Source organism: Scardinius erythrophthalmus, assembly GCF_964197995.2.
Source record: "Scardinius erythrophthalmus genome assembly, chromosome: 21".
NCBI classification, from domain to species: domain Eukaryota; kingdom Metazoa; phylum Chordata; class Actinopteri; order Cypriniformes; family Leuciscidae; genus Scardinius; species Scardinius erythrophthalmus.
Window position 1 is genome coordinate 36,701,066 of NC_138241.1, and position 20,000 is coordinate 36,721,065.

General features: G+C 37.9%; 1 protein-coding gene across 1 annotated transcript in view; it reads right to left on the reverse strand.

Moving 5' to 3' along the window:
* The window catches only part of inpp5a (inositol polyphosphate-5-phosphatase A), a 192,445-nt gene that overhangs the window by 66,676 nt on the left and 105,769 nt on the right, over positions 1–20,000 (reverse strand). The window contains exons 5-8 of the mRNA XM_081350793.1: positions 13,812–13,875; positions 11,377–11,477; positions 3,341–3,393; positions 750–869 (exon numbers count right to left, since the gene is read on the reverse strand). Of these exons, the coding sequence (XP_081206919.1) occupies positions 750–869; positions 3,341–3,393; positions 11,377–11,477; positions 13,812–13,875 (338 nt within the window). The remainder of the gene's footprint in view (positions 1–749; positions 870–3,340; positions 3,394–11,376; positions 11,478–13,811; positions 13,876–20,000) is intronic.

The window sequence follows — 20,000 nt, forward strand, 5'->3', positions numbered from 1 at the left end:
AGAGTGTTATTCACTGCTTTGGGGGAAGGAGTTTCCCACTCGAGGGGACGTCCTCACGCAGAACACACACTTCACACTCAGAGTTTACCTCTCAGGGAGACACGAATCCTCATTACACACACAGTGAGAGAGAGAGAGAGAGAGAGAGTGAGAGAGTGAGTGTGTGTGAGTGTGTGTGTGTGTGTGTGAGTGTGTGTGTGTGTGTGTGTGTGTGTGTGTGTGTGTGACAATCTTCTGAAAGCCTGCAGTGAAACTCCATCCACGTTGAATAAATGCATGCAAACGCTCCGCATTCGTTATCAGCGATCGGACGTCTCATGAATTATGTGCCGCTTTTACGTCTCAAAGATCATATTTTTCCACTCACGCCTTCGGCTCCTCGTCCAATCAGAGGCCGGAGCGTCTCTAATGCACACACCAGATGAAGAGTTTATGACGCCATCCGTTACTCTGATTTACTGCCATAATGAAGTTTAAAAAGGACCTTTCTTGTTGCTTACATTGAGGATTTTAACTGTCGTTTTGCTCATTTTGGGCTTGATTTATAGACTCTATGATTTCTGTGATACGGAAAACATGGACGGAATATATTATTTTATATTCATCCCATAAATACTTGTTTTTCTCCAATAAATTTTCTCCTGTGTGTGTGTAATGAGGAATTCGGTGGCCTTGAGAGTTAAACGCACGCACACACACACACACACACACACACTTCTCTCTCACTCACACACACACACGGCCCTCACCTGTCCAGCACGAAGCCGAGAGCTTTCTGTCGTGTGCCTGAATAAACCGAGGGACTCTTTTCCCACGCAACCAAGTTAGAGGCGTCATGGAACAGGTGGATGTTCACCAGGTCAAAGGCACTGAGGAGAGAGAGAGAGAGAGAGAGAGAGAGAGAGAGAGAGAGAGAGAGAGAGAGAGACCGTTAACAACACATTCAGGATCACGGTTCCACAATGTTGGTTAATGGTCACATGACATGCACTGTGCACTTTTTAGTTAGTGTTTTATTTTGATTGTTTTATTTAAGTGTTTATTTATATGTACTATATTATTTATATGCATTTCATATATATATATATATATATATATATATATATATATATTTATAGTATTTATTATAAATTAGTATTTATTATTTTTTTAAATCTTATTTTTTAGTAAATGTTTTATTTTGGTTGTTTTTATTTTCAATTACTTATGTTAATATTATTTAATTTAATGAATTATTTATTTATTTATTTATAGTAAGTGTTTTATTTTAAATGTTTTTTTATTTTGAAAGCTTTTATTTTTCATTATTTTAATGATATTTATATCATATTTTATATAATATTATTATATTTTAATAAAATTTTTAGTAAGTATTTTATTTTGTTTGCTTTTATTTTTAATCATTTATTCTTATTTATTTGGAGATGTTTTTGTGATTGTTTTTATTTTAAATGATTTATTTTATTTTATTGTGATAGTTTTTATTTGAAAGTTTTCTTTTTTTCTTTTTTTTTTCAAAATAATATTTTTCGTCTTTCACTAAAGTTTGCGTAATAAACACACAGCTTCACTGAGCGCCTCCACAAGCCTGAATCTGCTCTGATTAATATGTAAATGAATCCTGTTTAATAACCACTGGAACCATTGAGACGAACAGGCCAGTTTAAGAGTGACACGATCCCAGTGTGACTAAACCTGTTACACCTCCATCACCCTTTCATTACTTTCCTCTCATCCCTCGCTCTTGTTCTCGTGTCATCCTTCTATTGAATTACCCCTCTCTCTCTCTCTCTCTCTCTCTGCATGTCATGTTTTGTGTCGTCTGTCATAAGAACTGCTCGGCTAACGTGATTATCCGTAATCTAATCCTGTGGTTCAGACTGTAGAAACTCCTGCATCTGTAGTTCACAGGGAGAAATCCATCGGATAGAAGAACGGATAGTCATTTAGCAGGAACTTTTATCCCGAGTGACTCGCGGGGAGTTATTACAGGTGCGGTTCTCCTTAATTAAGCGCTTCCAGATCCACCGGCTGATGAAGAAAGCCACAAGCATCACTCATTATGAAAGCGTTCACTCGTTAAAGTTGAACAGGAGTAAAACTATGATTCAGACAACGACTGGTTTATGAATTATAGTGTATTTAAGGGTTTCCTAAACGTCGTTATTGTTTTGTTTTTGTCATCCGAACGCCTTTGAGATTAAATATGACCTCGAAACCCCTGTGAGATTTAATATTTAATATTTAAATAATTTAACACATTCACGGTTTTCGAATCAGCTAATAGTGACGTGCAGGTGAGCGAATAAAACAGTCAAAATAAAAGAGTTTAAACGTTAGTTAAATTTTATAAAAAATGTATTAAAAAAACAAACAAAAAAACATTTTTGTGTTTTATATTTATTGTTTTTATTTTAAATAATTTTAATTATATTTGTAGTAAGTGCTTTACTCTGTTTCTGTTAAATTATGTTTTATATTTTAATAAATAAAATCATGTTTAGTAAGCATTTTATTTAGACTGCTTTTATTTTTTTTAAAAATTATTTATTTGAAATAAACCATTTTAGTAAGTGCTTTATTTTAATTGCTTCTATTTTAAATTATTTAAAATGTAATTCAACACAGTTTTAGTGTTTTATATTTATTGGATTTATTTTTGAATAATTATTTTATTTTACTTTATTTTGAAAGTCATCTTTTAGTAAGTGCTTAATTTTGAATGTTTTTATGTTTTAAAGTAATTTTTTAATTTTAATTTTAAAAAATCGTGTTTTTAATAAGCATTTTATTTAGATTTTTTTGATTGTTAAAACCCTTTAGAGTTCCTGTAAAATTTGCCCTAAAACGCCTAAAGGCATCCCAAAATAAACGGCATGCTGTTCTTGAAGCGTCGGGAGTGTTTGCATGTTCGGGTCTCTTCTGAAAGGGTGTGTCAGGACCACTGTAAGTCTGACTGGTATCGAGTAACAGAACTAAAAAAGGGTTTTGTAAACAGAATCCTGCAGATAACTAGAGCTGGGAGATATTAGCGGGAAACACACTGGGATCACAGCATGAAGTCTAACCAAGCCCAGTTTAAAAATCGATTTATATATCAAACTATTTTCAAATTGTATGATTCTGTTTTTCTTCGGTCTCTGGGAAGCTGACGGATGGGGAATTATTCATTTTGGTCTTGCACGTGCATGAAAGGTTTTCTGGATGCGTGTCCACACAAAAAATGTCAGTTCTGTCATAATTTACTCTCCCTCATGTTGTTGTGCATCACATGATATAATAATGAATCCAGTGCTGTAATGTGTCTCTCTCTCCCTGGCTCCGGGGGTCTAGGACTCACCAGTCTCCCAGAGTCCATCGGGTTCTGATGAAGCCTTTTCTGGACCACTTGCACTGCAGGACGAGAAGAACATCACATTTAAACACACATCAACCCAGTTCATCCAGTTATTCACCAGAACACACACACACACACATTCATAATCTCTCATCTCTTCTGAACCTGGTGAATGTCTTTTCCCAGTTTTGACCAGAATTTCTCACATCTGCTATTAAATATTGAAAAGTTCAGCAGATTGAGTTCTGGTGGAGATTAAGTCAGTCGGCTCTGTTCAAACGATCCAATCAGGAGGCTGATCTCACTCACATGACTCTGAGCGTTATTAAATGAGAGACAAATTGATGCTATGAGTGTCCTCGTTACCAATGCAGAGAAAGATAAATAAATAACCTCTCTCTCTCTCTCTCTCTCTCTCTCTCTCTAACTCTCTCTCTCTCTCTCTCTCTCTCTCTCTCTCTCTCTCTCTCTAACTCTCTCTCTCTAACTCTCTCTCTCTCTCTCTAACTCTCTCTCTCTCTCTCTCTCTCTCTCTCTCTCTCTCTCTCTCTCTCTCTCTCTCTCTCTCTCTCTCTCTCTCTCTCTCTCTCTCTCTCTCTCTCTCTCTCTCTCTCTCTCTCTCTAACTCTCTCTCTCTAACTCTCTCTCTCTCTCTCCTCTCTCTAACTCTCTCTCTCTAACTCTCTCTCTCTCTCTCTCTCTCTCTAACTCTCTCTCTCTCTCTCTCTCTCTCTAACTCTCTCTCTCTCTCTCTAACTCTCTCTCTCTAACTCTCTCTCTCTCTCTCTCTCTCTCTCTCTCTCTAACTCTCTCTCTCTAACTCTCTCTCTCTCTCTCTAACTCTCTCTCTCTCTCTCTCTCTCTCTCTCTCTAACTCTCTCTCTCTCTCTCTCTCTCTCTCTCTAACTCTCTCTCTCTAACTCTCTCTCTCTCTCTCTAACTCTCTCTCTCTCTCTCTCTCTCTCTCTCTAACTCTCTCTCTCTCTCTCTAACTCTCTCTCTCTAACTCTCTCTCTCTCTCTCTCTCTCTCTCTAACTCTCTCTCTCTCTCTCTAACTCTCTCTCTCTAACTCTCTCTCTCTCTCTCTCTAACTCTCTCTCTCTCTCTCTCTCTCTCTCTAACTCTCTCTCTCTAACTCTCTCTCTCTCTCTCTCTCTCTCTCTCTCTCTCTCTCTCTCTCTCTCTCTCTCTCTCTCTCTCTCTCTCTCTAACTCTCTCTCTCTAACTCTCTCTCTCTCTCTCTCTCTAACTCTCTCTCTCTAACTCTCTAACTCTCTCTCTCTAACTCTCTCTCTCTCTCTCTCTCTCTCTCTCTCTCTCTCTCTAACTCTCTCTCTCTAACTCTCTCTCTCTCTCTCTCTAACTCTCTCTCTCTCTCTCTCTCTCTCTCTAACTCTCTCTCTCTAACTCTCTCTCTCTCTCTCTCTCTCTCTCTCTCTCTCTCTCTCTCTCTCTCTCTCTCTAACTCTCTCTCTCTCTCTCTAATGGGGAGTTGACTGCAGCGATGAATAAACTAATTACCGGCCGGGTCACATAATTACAAATTGACTAATTTTATTTAAAAACTCTGATGCAAATGAAAGGCCTGAGAGAGATTTGATTGCTCCTCACATCTTTCAGCCGCATTAGGACAAGATTAACTGTATCAAATTCAATTGCATTTGCATACTTGAATTAATATAGTAGACTAGAGCGAGGCCAAGCGTATGATGATGTCAATAACAGGCATTTCCTCAAGAGAAAATCATTTCCATATCTTACAGCGGAGCACACACACACACACACACACACACACACACACACACACACACACACAGAAGGCCACATGAACTATTCTTTTAAATGTGGATTTAAAATATGACTAAATTAAATAAACGAATAAAAAAATTTCATACCAATATATCTTAATTTTGTTATCTAATATAATTATATTTCGGTTGTAATTTCTTCAAGTTGACATTATATTCACGAGTGAGTCCAGTTTAACTTTAAATTAAAAGTCTTTTTTATGCAATTATATATATATTTTCTTCAAATTTGAGCCACAGGCTTCAGACTGAGACTCCTGAGCTGTGATTGGTGTGTTTGTAGCTGTTCACACGCCTGTACACTACTGAGGCGTCTGTACCCAGAGTGCACTGCTCCGGCCCGGTGTAAGTGTAAATATTCATTTAAATATGGACAGAAAACAATAACCCAATTAAATAAGACAAAATTAGATTAAAAAAAATAAATAAATAATAAAAAAATTATTTAAATACGGACAGAAAACAATAACCAAATAAAATAAGATTAAATTACATTAAAAAAATAATTAAAAAAAATATGACTTAAAATATAGACAGAAAATAATAAGCCAATAAAATAAGATTAAATTAAAGAAAATAAAATGAATAAATAACTAAATAAAACAAATAATAAAACAAAATATTCCTTTAAATATAGACAGAAAACCTTAACCCAATAAAATAAGATTAAATTACATAAAATAAAATAAATAAATATATATAATAAATAATAAAATAAAATATTCCTTTAAATATGGACAGAAAACAATAACCCAATAAAATAAGATTAAATTAGATAAATAAATCAAATAAAAATAAATGCCTAATGAGCTGTTCCTGTAAACAGGGCCGGGTCAGTGTAAAGGTCAGGTGTGTGAGTGTGCGTGAGTGTGTGTGTTTGTGTGTGTGAGTGAGTGTGTGTGTGTGTGTGTGTGTGTGTGTGTGTGAGAGTGTGTCAGTGTGTGTGTGTGTCTGTGAGAGAGTGTGTCTGTCTGTGTGTGTGTGTGCGCATGTGAGCGTGTGAGTGAGTGAGTGTGCGTGCGTGCATGCGAGTGAGTGTGTGCGTGAGCGAGCGTGTGTGAGCGTGTGCGTGAGCATGTGTGTGTCAGTGTGTGTGTGTTTGTGTGTGTGAGTGAGTGTGTGTGTGTGTGTGTGTGTGTGTGTGTGTGTGTGAGAGTGTGTCAGTGTGTGTGTGTGTCTGTGAGAGAGTGTGTCTGTCTGTGTGTGTGTGTGCGCATGTGAGCGTGTGTGTGTGAGTGAGTGTGCGTGCGTGCATGCGAGTGAGTGTGTGCGTGAGCGAGCGTGTGTGAGCGTGTGCGTGAGCATGTGTGTGTCAGTGTGTGTGTGAGCGTGTGTGTGAGCGTGTGTGAGTGTGACAGTGATGAACGGACGGGTCCCCGTGACCAGCGATCGGTTCTGATGCTCCGGGTCTATAATCTCATCTCTGGCGTCCAGCGGCCGATTCGCCCTCGATCAAACATCACACACACGTCACGGGCCGGTCCAGAACGCTCGTATACACTGACCTTTCTGCCACGGCGCTTGAGAGATCTGCACCGGCTCATAAATAACACACACGCACACACACACAGGCTGAGTAATAACTAATAAACACGAGGGGTGATTGATGAAGAGCGGCACAGAAACCCCCCATCTGTCTCTGTTCTATCATCCGGCTCAGATTAAACAAGACATCATCCACTGAAGGACAACCGGCCCCTGCGCGCCTCACACCGGGCCGGAGCAGTGCACTCTGGGTACAGACGCCTCAGTAGTGTACAGGCGTGTGAACAGCTACAAACACACCAATCACAGCTCAGGAGTCTCAGTCTGAAGCCTGTGGCTCAAATTTGAAGAAAATATATATATAATTGCATAAAAAAGTCTTTTAATTTAAAGTTAAACTGGACTCACTCGTGAATATAATGTCAACGTGAAGAAATTACAACCGAAATATAATTATATTAGATAACAAAATTAAGATCAAAATAGGATAAGATAATACAATAAAAAGATCAAATAAAATAAATTGATATATGATAATATACATGTGATGTGACTGATATGATGATAAGATGCAACTAGACAAAATAAAATAAAAATGTAAAACAGTAAGTTCAGGATAAAAATTTGATTATTTAATAAAATAAAAAAGATCAAATTAAATAAAAATATAATTATATTATAATAAAATTATAAAAAAAAACAAAAAAAAAAAACTGAAGCATGAAGATCTGATCTCACTTTAAATCCAGTGTCAGTGTGAATCCGCTGAGTGAGTGTGTGTGTGTGTGTGTGTGTGTGTGTGTGTGTGTGTGTGTGTGTGTGTGTGCTGACCCTGACAGTGTGAATCCGCTGAGAGTGTGTGTGTGTGTGTGTGTGTGTGTGTGTGTGTGTGTGTGTGTGTGTGTGTGTGTGTGTGTGTGTGTGTGTGTGTGTGTGTGTGTGTGTGTGTGTGTTTCTCTTGCACTGATACCCAAACACAGGACCTTTCTGAGACATGAGCCCTGGAGATGATCATCCACACATCAGGAGAGCGGATCAAACCCATCGCTCCACTGCCGTTATTCAGCTTCTGTGTGAACACTGTCCAGCACTGACGGCCATAACTCACGGCACGGGTCACGCGCCACGAGGAGCGCCACATGAGCTTTAGTTTAGTAAAAGCACACACACACACCGCAGGAATGCTTTATTATTGATGGTAAAACCACTGGGCTGTCAATCAAATGAGCAAATGTAAGTGATGTCATTGAGATGATTGACAGATTATTGCTGAAACCGAAGTGTGTTCTGATCATGTTTACTGGAGCAGATTCCTGAGAGATGATTGGTCAGTTTAAACACACACTATAGTGACACACACTTCTGAAACTCCTCTAGTGTTTCTCGCTGGTTACGCGTTACTCACGACTTTTAGTCCGTTAACGGTGACAAACTACATATTCAGACTATTCTGATCACGCATGAGCGAACTCGTCTGCCACATAGATTTGAAAATAAAATAAAAATTATTAAAGTTTCCCAAACTGGTCAGTTGTCAGTTGATGAAAAGTTAGCAATTAGTTCAGTCATGACCATGTAAAATTAAAATGAATAATTTTAAATTAAAATAAATAATTAAACATTAAAAAAATAAGAAATAAATAAAAATTAAACTGAGGGTTGGTGAAAAGCTCAAAATTAATTCAGTCATAATGTAAAAATTGTAATTTACATTGTAAAAAAATAAAAATAATAATTAACAAAACAAAACTGGGGTTTGTCAATTGAGGCTAATAATTCATTCATTCATAATGTAAAATTTAAATAAATTATTTAAAATCAAACTAAGCTAAGCTAAACTAAACTAAATTAAATTAAAAATAAATTAAAAGGGTTTCCCAAACTGGAGTTTGCAAGTTCATGAAAAGTTAATAATTAATTCAGTCATAAAAATTGTAAAATTAAAATATATTATTTTAACTTAAATTAAATAATTAAATGAATAATAATAATAATAAAACATATATATATATATATATATATATATATATATATATATATATATATATATATATATATATATATATATATATATATATATATATATATATATATATATATATATAAAATGAGTGTTTCCCAAAACTGGGGTTTGTGAGTTGAAGCTAATAATTAATTCATTTAATATGTAATAAATAATAAAAATATTTTTTTTTAAATCAAAATAAAATAAAATAAATTCAAATTAAACAAAATAAAAAAAAACTGAAATCTAAAACAGATGAAATATTGTATTTGTCGACCTGACATCACGGGCCAAAGTTTTCCAGTATATAATATTTTTAAATTTCCAGAATCAATAATTAGGGAAGGTCACTGGATGTGAAAATATGCAATCATGTAATCAATTAAAAAAAATAAACTAAGAGTATTTTAAAACACGATATAATCTGATTACAAGTGCTTTCTTCTGTAATCTGATTACGTCACCCAGATCTAGCCAGATTATATCATAAATCATAAATCTCAGGTGTGAGAAAATCCATCCCTCAAACCCTGAGAGCGAAACACGCGCGAGCAGAAGCTAAGAGCGCGCGGGACATCGGTCCAAACGCTCGGGCTCGTCCCGGTTAATAGGATTCCTTTAGGGAACAGATGGATGGCGAATCCGGCCGGTTTCATCTACTAAAAGTCGACATAAATCACGGGATGAAGCCGAGGTTATCGCCAGCCGGAGAAACCTGCATTAAAGCATTAGTGAAATTAATTCATCTTTCATAAGAGGTTCGAGCCGTATCTGTGATCTACGATAACAACCAATTTCTCAGTCCTGAGCGCGCGAGTGTGTGAGTGTGTGAGCGAGTGTGTGAGTGTGTGAGAAGCCCTTGATAGACTACACAAATCTGCTGCTTTAAACGGCTCGCATTACGAGGAGTGACGCTCTCCGGAGAATCATGAGATTCATGAGACGCGCATAAATCAACACGCAAACTTCTCTCCTTCTGTTTTCCTCCTGACGCCAGTGTCGGTGTGTGTCGCGTGTGTGTCGGTGTGTGTAGACGTGATTGTTTCCTCGTCGTGTGCAGATGAGGCTCGTGTCGGAGATAAAGTGGAGCGCAGTGTAAATCTGTATCAGCGCGTGGAGAGAAGCTGTTCCTGCATATATTACTGTTCCTCTGAGTCACTGATGCAGACACACACACACTTTATTAATATATCAGCCCTACTGTCACACACACACACACACACACACACACACAGACACACAAACACGCTCACTCACACACACACACACACACTTTATTAATATATCAGCCCTACTGTCTCACACACACACACACACACAGACACACACTCACAGACACACACAAACACGCTCACTCACACACACTCACAGACACACACTCACAGACACACACTCACAGACACACACTCACAGACACACACTCACAAACACACACTCACAAACACACACTCACAAACACACAAACTCACAGACACACACTCACAGACACACACTCACAAACACACACTCACAGACACACACTCACAAACACACACACTCACAGACACACACTCACAGACACACACTCACAAACACACACTCACAGACACACACAGACACGCTCACACACACACTCATTAACAGACACACACACACACACACACACACACACACACACACACACACTCACTCTCAAACACACACACACCAGTGTTTCCCCTATAAATGTTTCCAGCAGCGGTGCTGTTACGTGCCGGAGGTTGTTACCAAGCCGGTTGCGTTTTTTTTTTTTTTTTTACCCCTTAAACCATGACTTCTGGCAAGTTTTGTGGATAGAAATGGACATTTTGAGACATACAAATTTGACATACCATCAACAGAAGGCCTGATTATTGCAGCACGCACCTTGAGCTGGTCACAAACAGGATTAGGACAGGATTATTCATGTTTTTCTTTTGTGTTAATTTTCAGATGTAAGGTAGAAATTGATAGTGGAAAAATGAAACTCTTTCCTCCCTCACCTGCACTACTGATCTTTTTTTCTGTAACACACTTTAGCACTTAGATACATCATCATGTAACCAGTACTTTCATTTGTTTTATCCTGTAGACATTTTGAACATTAAAATCCAAATGAAACTTTTCATTAGTTTAAAAGGTGACTAGCTGGCATAGCCTATTTTACTTCACTAACCTCCAGGGACGTGCAAAGAGTTCATCAGGGGCAGGGGCAGGGGCTCAAATGTAAGAAAGGGGCAATATGTAAAAAAAAAAAAAAAAAAAAAAAAAAATATATATATATATATATATATATATATATATATATATATATATAACGGCTGGGAATCGATTAAAAAAATGAACGAATTAATCGCACAATTTGCTGTGATTATTCGCAATTAATCACATTTCCCCCAAACTTGTATTCATCAATATTTAAATGTAGAATCACTTATTAAATTCAACAACACACACAAAAAAAAATGTCCACACAAATTGGACAGAAAATAGTCCTATATTAAAATATAAAACATCAATATATTATTCTTCATTCAGTTCTATGCAACATACTCAGATTTATTTTTTTTCCACACAGGACATTGGTCATGTGACACAGGAGCAGAACGGTCATGTGACACCGCAGCAGAACGGTCATGTGACACCGCAGCAGAACGGTCATGTGACACCGCAGCAGAACGGTCATGTGACACCGCAGCAGAACGGTCATGTGACACCGCAGCAGAATGGTCATGTGACTCACCTCAGGGAAATAGTCCTGAGGAAACTTCTCCTTCTCCAGCGAGGCTGAGCTCAGAGCGTCAGAGTGGATCTCCTTCCCAAACACCTTCTTGAACTTCTTGGCTGAAACACAACACAAGCTGATCATAATGTGAACACACAGACACACTCATTAGGAGTACGAGCTCATTAGAGTACGAGCTCTGGGCAACTGCGCCACCTACTGCTGAAACACAGAAAAGAGGAATTCATCCTGACAATCAAGTGAAGAAAGATATATATCTGATGTTGAGTTTATATATATATATATATATATATATATATATATATACACAGTGAGGAAAATAAGTATTTGAACACCCTGCTATTTTGCAAGTTCTCCCACTTGGAAATCATGGAGGGGTCTGAAATTGTCATCGTAGGTGCATGTCCACTGTGAGAGACATAATCTAAAAAAAAAAAAATCCAGAAATCACAATATATGATTTTTTAACTATTTATTTGTATGATACAGCTGCAAATAAGTATTTGAACACCTGTCTATCAGCTAGAATTCTGACCCTCAAAGACCTGTTAGTCTGCCTTTAAAATGTCCACCTCCACTCCATTTATTATCCTAAATTAGATGCACCTGTTTGAGGTCGTTAGCTGCATAAAGACACCTGTCCACCCCATACAATCAGTACTAACATGGCCAAGACCAAAGAGCTGTCCAAAGACACTAGAGACAAAATTGTACACCTCCACAAGGCTGGAAAGGGCTACGGGGAAATTGCCAAGCAGCTTGGTGAAAAAAGGTCCACTGTTGGAGCAATCATTAGAAAATGGAAGAAGCTAAACATGACTGTCAATCTCCCTCGGACTGGGGCTCCATGCAAGATCTCACCTCGTGGGGTCTCAATGATCCTAAGAAAGGTGAGAAATCAGCCCAGAACTACACGGGAGGAGCTGGTCAATGACCTGAAAAGAGCTGGGACCACCGTTTCCAAGGTTGCTGTTGGTAATACACTAAGACGTCATGGTTTGAAATCATGCATGGCACGGAAGGTTCCCCTGCTTAAACCAGCACATGTCAAGGCCCGTCTTAAGTTTGCCAATGACCATTTGGATGATCCAGAGGAGTCATGGGAGAAAGTCATGTGGTCAGATGAGACCAAAATAGAACTTTTTGGTCATAATTCCACTAAACGTGTTTGGAGGAAGAAGAATGATGAGTACCATCCCAAGAACACCATCCCTACTGTGAAGCATGGGGGGGGTAGCATCATGCTTTGGGGGTGTTTGTCTGCACATGGGACAGGGCGACTGCACTGTATTAAGGAGAGGATGACCGGGGCCATGTATTGCGAGATTTTGGGGAACAACCTCCTTCCCTCAGTTAGAGCATTGAAGATGGGTCGAGGCTGGGTCTTCCAACATGACAATGACCTGAAGCACACAGCCAGGATAACCAAGGAGTGGCTCTGTAAGAAGCATATCAAGGTTCTGGCGTGGCCTAGCCAGTCTCCAGACCTAAACCCAATAGAGAATCTTTGGAGGGAGCTCAAACTCCGTGTTTCTCAGCGACAGCCCAGAAACCTGACTGATCTAGAGAAGATCTGTGTGGAGGAGTGGGCCAAAATCCCTCCTGCAGTGTGTGCAAACCTGGTGAAAAACTACAGGAAACGCTTGACCTCTGGAATTGCAAACAAAGGCTACTGTACCAAATATTAACATTGATTTTCTCAGGTGTTCAAATACTTATTTGCAGCTGTATCATACAAATAAATAGTTAAAAAATCATACATTGTGATTTCTGGATTTTTTTTTTAGATTATGTCTCTCACAGTGGACATGCACCTACGATGACAATTTCAGACCCCTCCATGATTTCTAAGTGGGAGAACTTGCAAAATAGCAGGGTGTTCAAATACTTATTTTCCTCACTGTATATATATATCAGTTATTGTATATATATGTTACAATTATATATACAGTGAAAGTATATTTGACTTTTTTTAACTCTTTCAGTTATAAAAATAAATCAAACAATGATGTACAAATACTTGAAATGTAATTTTCTGTGTGAAATGCACTTAATAGCCTTAAAAACACAAGAAGCTTTCCAGATGTCTGCAGTTCAGTGTGTGGATCTGCGGTTTGATGAAGAGTGCGATTACGGGTTTGAGCCGGTCCGGCTAATGCTAATGCTGACACCGGTGTAATGGGAGTGGCTTTAATTAGTGTGACCGTCGGGACACGCGATCTCTGACCCCTACCGCTGATGAGGTCACTGCTGCTAACTGTCCAATAGCTTGAGTGCACTATTACCCCAGCCTGAAATCTCATGAATTAAATCCTAATATTAATAAGCATTACTGTTTCCTATCGGTAACTCCGTCTTAGCATGTTTTATAGCTTCGGGAACAACCTTGACCGCGCTGGTGTTGATGGGATTGATTAAAGAGACACACGTACCTTTGAAATCAAACTGTTGGATGTTTTTCAAGGATTCATGGAGGAAGTAGCAACACCCGAGAGCCTGAAACACACACACACACACAGAGAGAGAGAGTATTACACAACACGAGCTCAAAGCATCGCTGGGTTTCGGAGATCTGAGGTCTGTGTGTTCACAGGACAGAAAAGGTGCAATGACTAAACTTTTTTTATTATAACTCGTGCTGGGCAACGATTAATCACATCCAAAATAAAAGTTTGTGTTTGTGTGTGCTGTGTATAATTATTTTGTATATATAAATACACACACATGCATGTGTTATTTATATATATAATATTTACATATCATATAAATAATGCATTAAAATATTGTATATTATGCATTAAAATATTGTATATTATGCATTAAAATTCTGCATTAAGATATTGTATATTATGCATTAAAATATATATAATATTTTTAAAATATATACATGCATATATGTGTTTTTATATATACACAACATAATTATACACAGTACACACACATATATTATGTAAACACACACTTTTATTTTGGATGTGATTAATCGTTGCCCAGCACTAAATATAATGTATATAATAGACAATAACAATTGATTTGATTTATAGAAGCTTTTACTGTAATGCATCTGATAAACTCAAAGAGTTGATTTAATTAAATATGCATGTACACCAAATAGTGTGTACAGTAACATTCATAAATATGCAATTACAGCAAAAACATGTCAACCAACATAATATCAGTGTAATATAATAGTCTTGTTTATATGAAATTATATATATTATAGTATTCAAATATAGTCTCTTCTGCTCACCAAAGCTGCATTAATTAGATCAAAAATACAGTAAAAACAGTGAAATATTATTATAATGTAAATCATCTGTTTTCTATGTGAATATACAGTAAAGTGTAATTTATTCCTGTGATCAACAGCATCATTACTCCAGTCTTCAGTGTCACATGATCCTTCAGAAATCACTCTAATATGATGATCTGATGCTCAACAAACATTTATGATTATTATCAGTGTTGTGCTGCTTCATGTTTTCGTTCTTCTTATTAAGACGACGCACACTCTATGATGCACGACTTTTCAAACACATCTAAAATATGAACTTTTATCACTGGCAGGTCAATAATGGGTGAGTGTCAGAGAAAGCAGGTGTGATTTCCCAGCAGGTTGTATTTCATAAGTGCATGTGTTTATGCATAACCCTTCCTCTTATGAATATGAAGAAAGGCTCTTTTCTTATGTAACGAGTTCTCGGCGCTCAAATATAACATGTAAATGATAGCGGGAGCCGATTCTGTGGATGTGAGCCGCTCTAAAGCAGCAGTCAGAGTTTAGCATGACCAAAGATTTACTTCAATAGGATTATATTCTTAATTTTTACTGAACAATCAGACAGTTTCTGTGTCTGTCCACGGCCCAAACAAACCCAGAACCGCAAGACGCCGGGGATTTGATGCGGTTCACAGTTCACTAACTGCTTTTCTCAAGGGCTTTTGCACCTCAAGTCTTCGAGTTGGCCTAAAAAAGAGCAAAACCTGCCCAAAAACTGTGAGCTAATGCTCTCAATAGTGGCGTAAAGCCCACGTCCGAGAAGAAGAGAATACAGTTACACACACAATAGACGTGAACGGCCATCTGACGCTCTCAGGTTCTCTCTGCTTCACTGATCTTCACACACACACACACACCAAAGAGCAAAATCAACACTCGAGCGAGAGAATGAAGCCGGTCGACTGGTGACTTCATTAGGAGAGGAGACGGAGAACATGTGCGACCGCCCGGTTCAGTCTCTTCCGCCCGCCAGAGCTGCACTTATTTGATCAAAAATACTGTAAAAATATGCGATATTATTGTAATGTAAATCATCTGTTTTCTATGTGAATAAACAGTAAAGTGTCATTTATTCCTGAGATCAGCATCATTACTCCAGTCTTCAGTGTCACATGATCCTCTCTAATATGATGATTTGATGCTCAACAAACATTTATGATTATTAGCATTATTTTTGTGACATAAAAGATGAATGAAAGTCTTGTGAGTTTAAACAGACATGATTGTGAGTATGATGACAGGATTTTTAATATTTGAGTGTTAAGAAATAACGTGTCCATGGCAGCAATCGAACTTTATAACGGCAAAACCCGTCGCTGTGGTGAAACACTCAGCCTGACCTAAGAGAACCGTTTAAGGGATTATACATAGATTATATAAGACAAATGCTGCGCCCCAATTCCCCGACTGACACTACGCCCTAAAAGTGTGAACTCTTTTTGTGAAGAAAAAGTACATACTTTTGAGTGTGTATCACAAGAGTACTCTGAGACATTCAACTCCGTCATCTTTAACGGACAGCTCTGTTGCTTAGTTACGTGCTTAAACTGGCCTGTCAATCATCTTTCAGGTAAAATCCTCCATTCAGTCGAATTTGATTTCCTAGAGGAATGTTGTGGACTGTAGATCTGCAGTCGCGGGTCTGTCTGCGAGACTCTCCTCGTGTGTTTGCAATTTGAATATAATGATGCATTTAAACGCTAATGGCTAAATGTATCTTTACAGAAGTTCACAATAATGTGGACAATATTGAATAAAAATCTTTTCATCAGGTTAGATACTGATAATGGATCACCCTAACCCTTTATCTGACCCTCTCTGCATAACCGCTGGACTCGTCGTCCTCCATGTCTGTAGTTTTTTTTTTTACACCTTTTACTCGTGTTTGTAGTTCTAATCGAATCCTCTCGTCCACAGCGCAATGGGTTGTGGGTAATATCGGTACGTACTAATTCTATTTTCGCATAGTATGCGAATTGGGACGCACCGACTAACTCAACCATGAAAAGCCTTGTGGGTAAGCATGAGAACGAGGAGGTTCTGTTGGACCGGCACTGAAGGATTGTGGGTAACGCACCACCTCATGCATTATTTATGAGCACCGGCTCATCTTGAGATTAAACATTTGCTGATTTGTCAAAAGCACAAACAGAGGGTCTGGCTCGCGTCGGGCCCGAACCCTCCCGCACATCTAATTGATGAGAACATTCCCTTCACGACCCGGATGGCCCGACGGAGGAGAAGAAGAAGAGGAGGAAGAGGAGGACGTGACGGGATGAAGGTCAGCTTCCAGGAAAGGAGTGTTTACTTCTGTTAGCTTTAGTTTATGTGTGTTTTCACCTCAAACTGCCACTGAAGGAGTGAAGAGAGACGGAGACGCCCATTCTGCACCAGCACTGTATGAAACCAGACGATCAATAAAACACATTCATTCACAGAACCACTGCATTCAGATCAGCATATTAGACCTGCGTTTAGGAAACTACAATGCGAACTGAGAGATGTGACTTAAAGTGCACCTATTGTGCTAAACTTCATTATTTAGCACATTTATAAAGAGTTTAAAACAGGTTCCTAATGTTGTTTTGGCGTCTCCTACAACATGTTCACACGCATCCAAGGTCAAACACACTAATGTCCTCATGATCTGCACTGCACGTCAGCTCTTCTCTCAGCGTCTGAAACGCTTCGTTCGAAGATTCAGTCTCTCTAAGCTCCGCCTCTCTGAGAGCTGCTCTGCTCTGATTGGTCAGAAAGCAAACGCTCATTATCATATCTGAATCTCAGCTCTTGATCTCAGAGATGCGAACAGTGACGATGGCGTGGGTTTCACCGTATCAATCTCAGAAAACAGCGTCTTCTCCACACGAACAACAGTCTCAGATACACTAGTGTTTGAGGGCGGGGCTAAGAGACGCTGTTCAGCCAATCAAACCCTCAGACTGACATTATGCAAATGAGTTACAAACCTACACAGAATCAGCAAGAAGTGAGACTGAATTACTGATGAGCTTTCTACTGTTCATCACTCAGAAACTCAGAATTAATGTAAAGTCAACATGTCACGAATGTACTAGTAATGCAAGTAACATGAACGAAAAACGTTAGTTAATGCATTAACTAATACGACATTACTGTTAATTGTTGCCACTCAGTTTATAATGTACTAACCAGGTATCACTACTAATACTTTAATAATCAATTAACATCATGCCGTCAGAAGCTCATTCAAGTTCATTAAAATATGAACTAAACAAATGTGGATCAAACATTGATTGTAAAAGTTTACAATAAGAGCTCATCTGTTAATATTAGTTAGCATGACCTAATAATGAACTGCACTCACACAGCATTTATTAATCTTTGTTAATTTCAACATTAACTAATACTTTATTAAAATCTTCTTAGCATTAGTTAATGCACTGTGTAATAAATACAGTAACAAATGTATTGCTCATGGTTAGTTCATGTTAGTTAATACATTAATGTCAACTAATGAACCTTATTGTAAAGTAATACCAATATAATGATGCAGAATTTATTAACCTTTGTGTTTATTAATGTTCATGTTAGTTGACAGTGCAGTAACAAATCTCTCAGTAAATGCTGAGATTAATATTAACTGTGTTCATCTGACTATAACTAGTGATCTGTTGAGCATTAGAAGTTATGATTAAGTGTTTATCCTCAGATAATCACCACACCTTATATATTAGACACAGCTTACACCGAATAAACAATCGCACCATAATCCCGACCTCATCGTATCATCTCCACACACTAGCTTTATTAATATTAAACATCAGAGTTCAGGCCTCGTCCTCTCACACACTCTTCATGAAGAGCCGATTATATTAGCGGCTGCAATTACTCCATTTGTCCCGCCGTGACAGACTCCAAATATTAATGTGCGGCACGCGGCGCTGACACCAAACGCTGATCTCTGAAGCTGCGCTTTACAATGGCCAGTGTCAAGCGTATGTTCGTCACGTCCCGCGTTATTGATTACCTGCCAGATTCACTTGAAATAATTAAAAGTGTAGTTTACATATTTATAAAGCGCACTGTCATGGGTGCTACTTAATCTTCCATTAGGAAAATGCACTCTGTAAGTGGCCAGCGCGGGCCGGACGAGGAAATGAGTAATCGCCATAATTGCAGACAGAAAGACAATAACGAGCCATAAAAGCAGATTTTATTGGCCGCTCTGACAATGGCCGGGTTTGGGCAGGACCAGAACCAGTCCGTCAGGATCCTCTACACACACACACACACACACACACACACACTACATCTGAGGAAGAGTCTCTTCTGCTCACCAAAGCTGCTTTTATTTGATCAAAAATACTGTAAAAATTGTGAAATATTATTGTAATGTAAATCCTCTGTTCTCTATGTGAATATATAGTAAAGTGTAATTTATTCCTGTGATCAAAGCTGAATGTTCAGCATCATTACTCCAGTCTTCAGTGTCACATGACCCTTCAGAAATCATGATGATATGATGATTTGATGATCAAGAAACATTTATGATTATTATCGGTGTTGAAAACAGTTGTGCTTTTGTGGAAACTGTGGTAAACTATACCAAGTTTGAAGTAAGTATGATTTAAAAATAACAATACTTTTATTCATCAAGGATGCATTAAATTGATCAAAAGTGACAGTAAAACATTTACAATGTAACAATTTCAAATCCAGTAAATGCTGTTCTTTTGATATTTCTATTCATCAAAGAATTCTGATAAATAAAATGTATCCACAACTTTAACCAGGTGAAAAAGGTTAAGCGCATCAAAACGTTTACTAATATAGCAGATGGAAATGCCAATTATCGGAAAAAATTTGTAAGTGTCGACACAATCTTTTTTCAGTTTAACTTTAGTGCGCAAATTGTTGGTCGATACTTCAAATTTCGCAAAAATCTAATTTGGAAACATTTTTTGTCGAGAAAAAGGGCTTTAATGCAAATAAAGGTGGCGTCACATGACAGGATTAGCCTATACAGCGTCTGCGCTTGTGCCATTGCTCCCGTTAAATCACCGTTTCTCTGTAGTTCAAAGGTGCATTAAATTATTATGTATGGATGGATGGATTTATGGAAAAATTAATGTCATAAAATCACGACTTTATGGTCTGAAGCTGGCTATTGACGAATAGTTAATAAAACTATTTTATAAATAATTTATTATTATGTAATAATGCAAAAAAAAATGTTTTTTAGGGATGACGTCATCATTACACACGGTAAAAAAGGCCAATTGGATGGAAACAGCTGGAGAAACTTTCACAATATTCACTTTATCGAAAACGAAACAGCGTTAAAAAGTGTATGGAAACT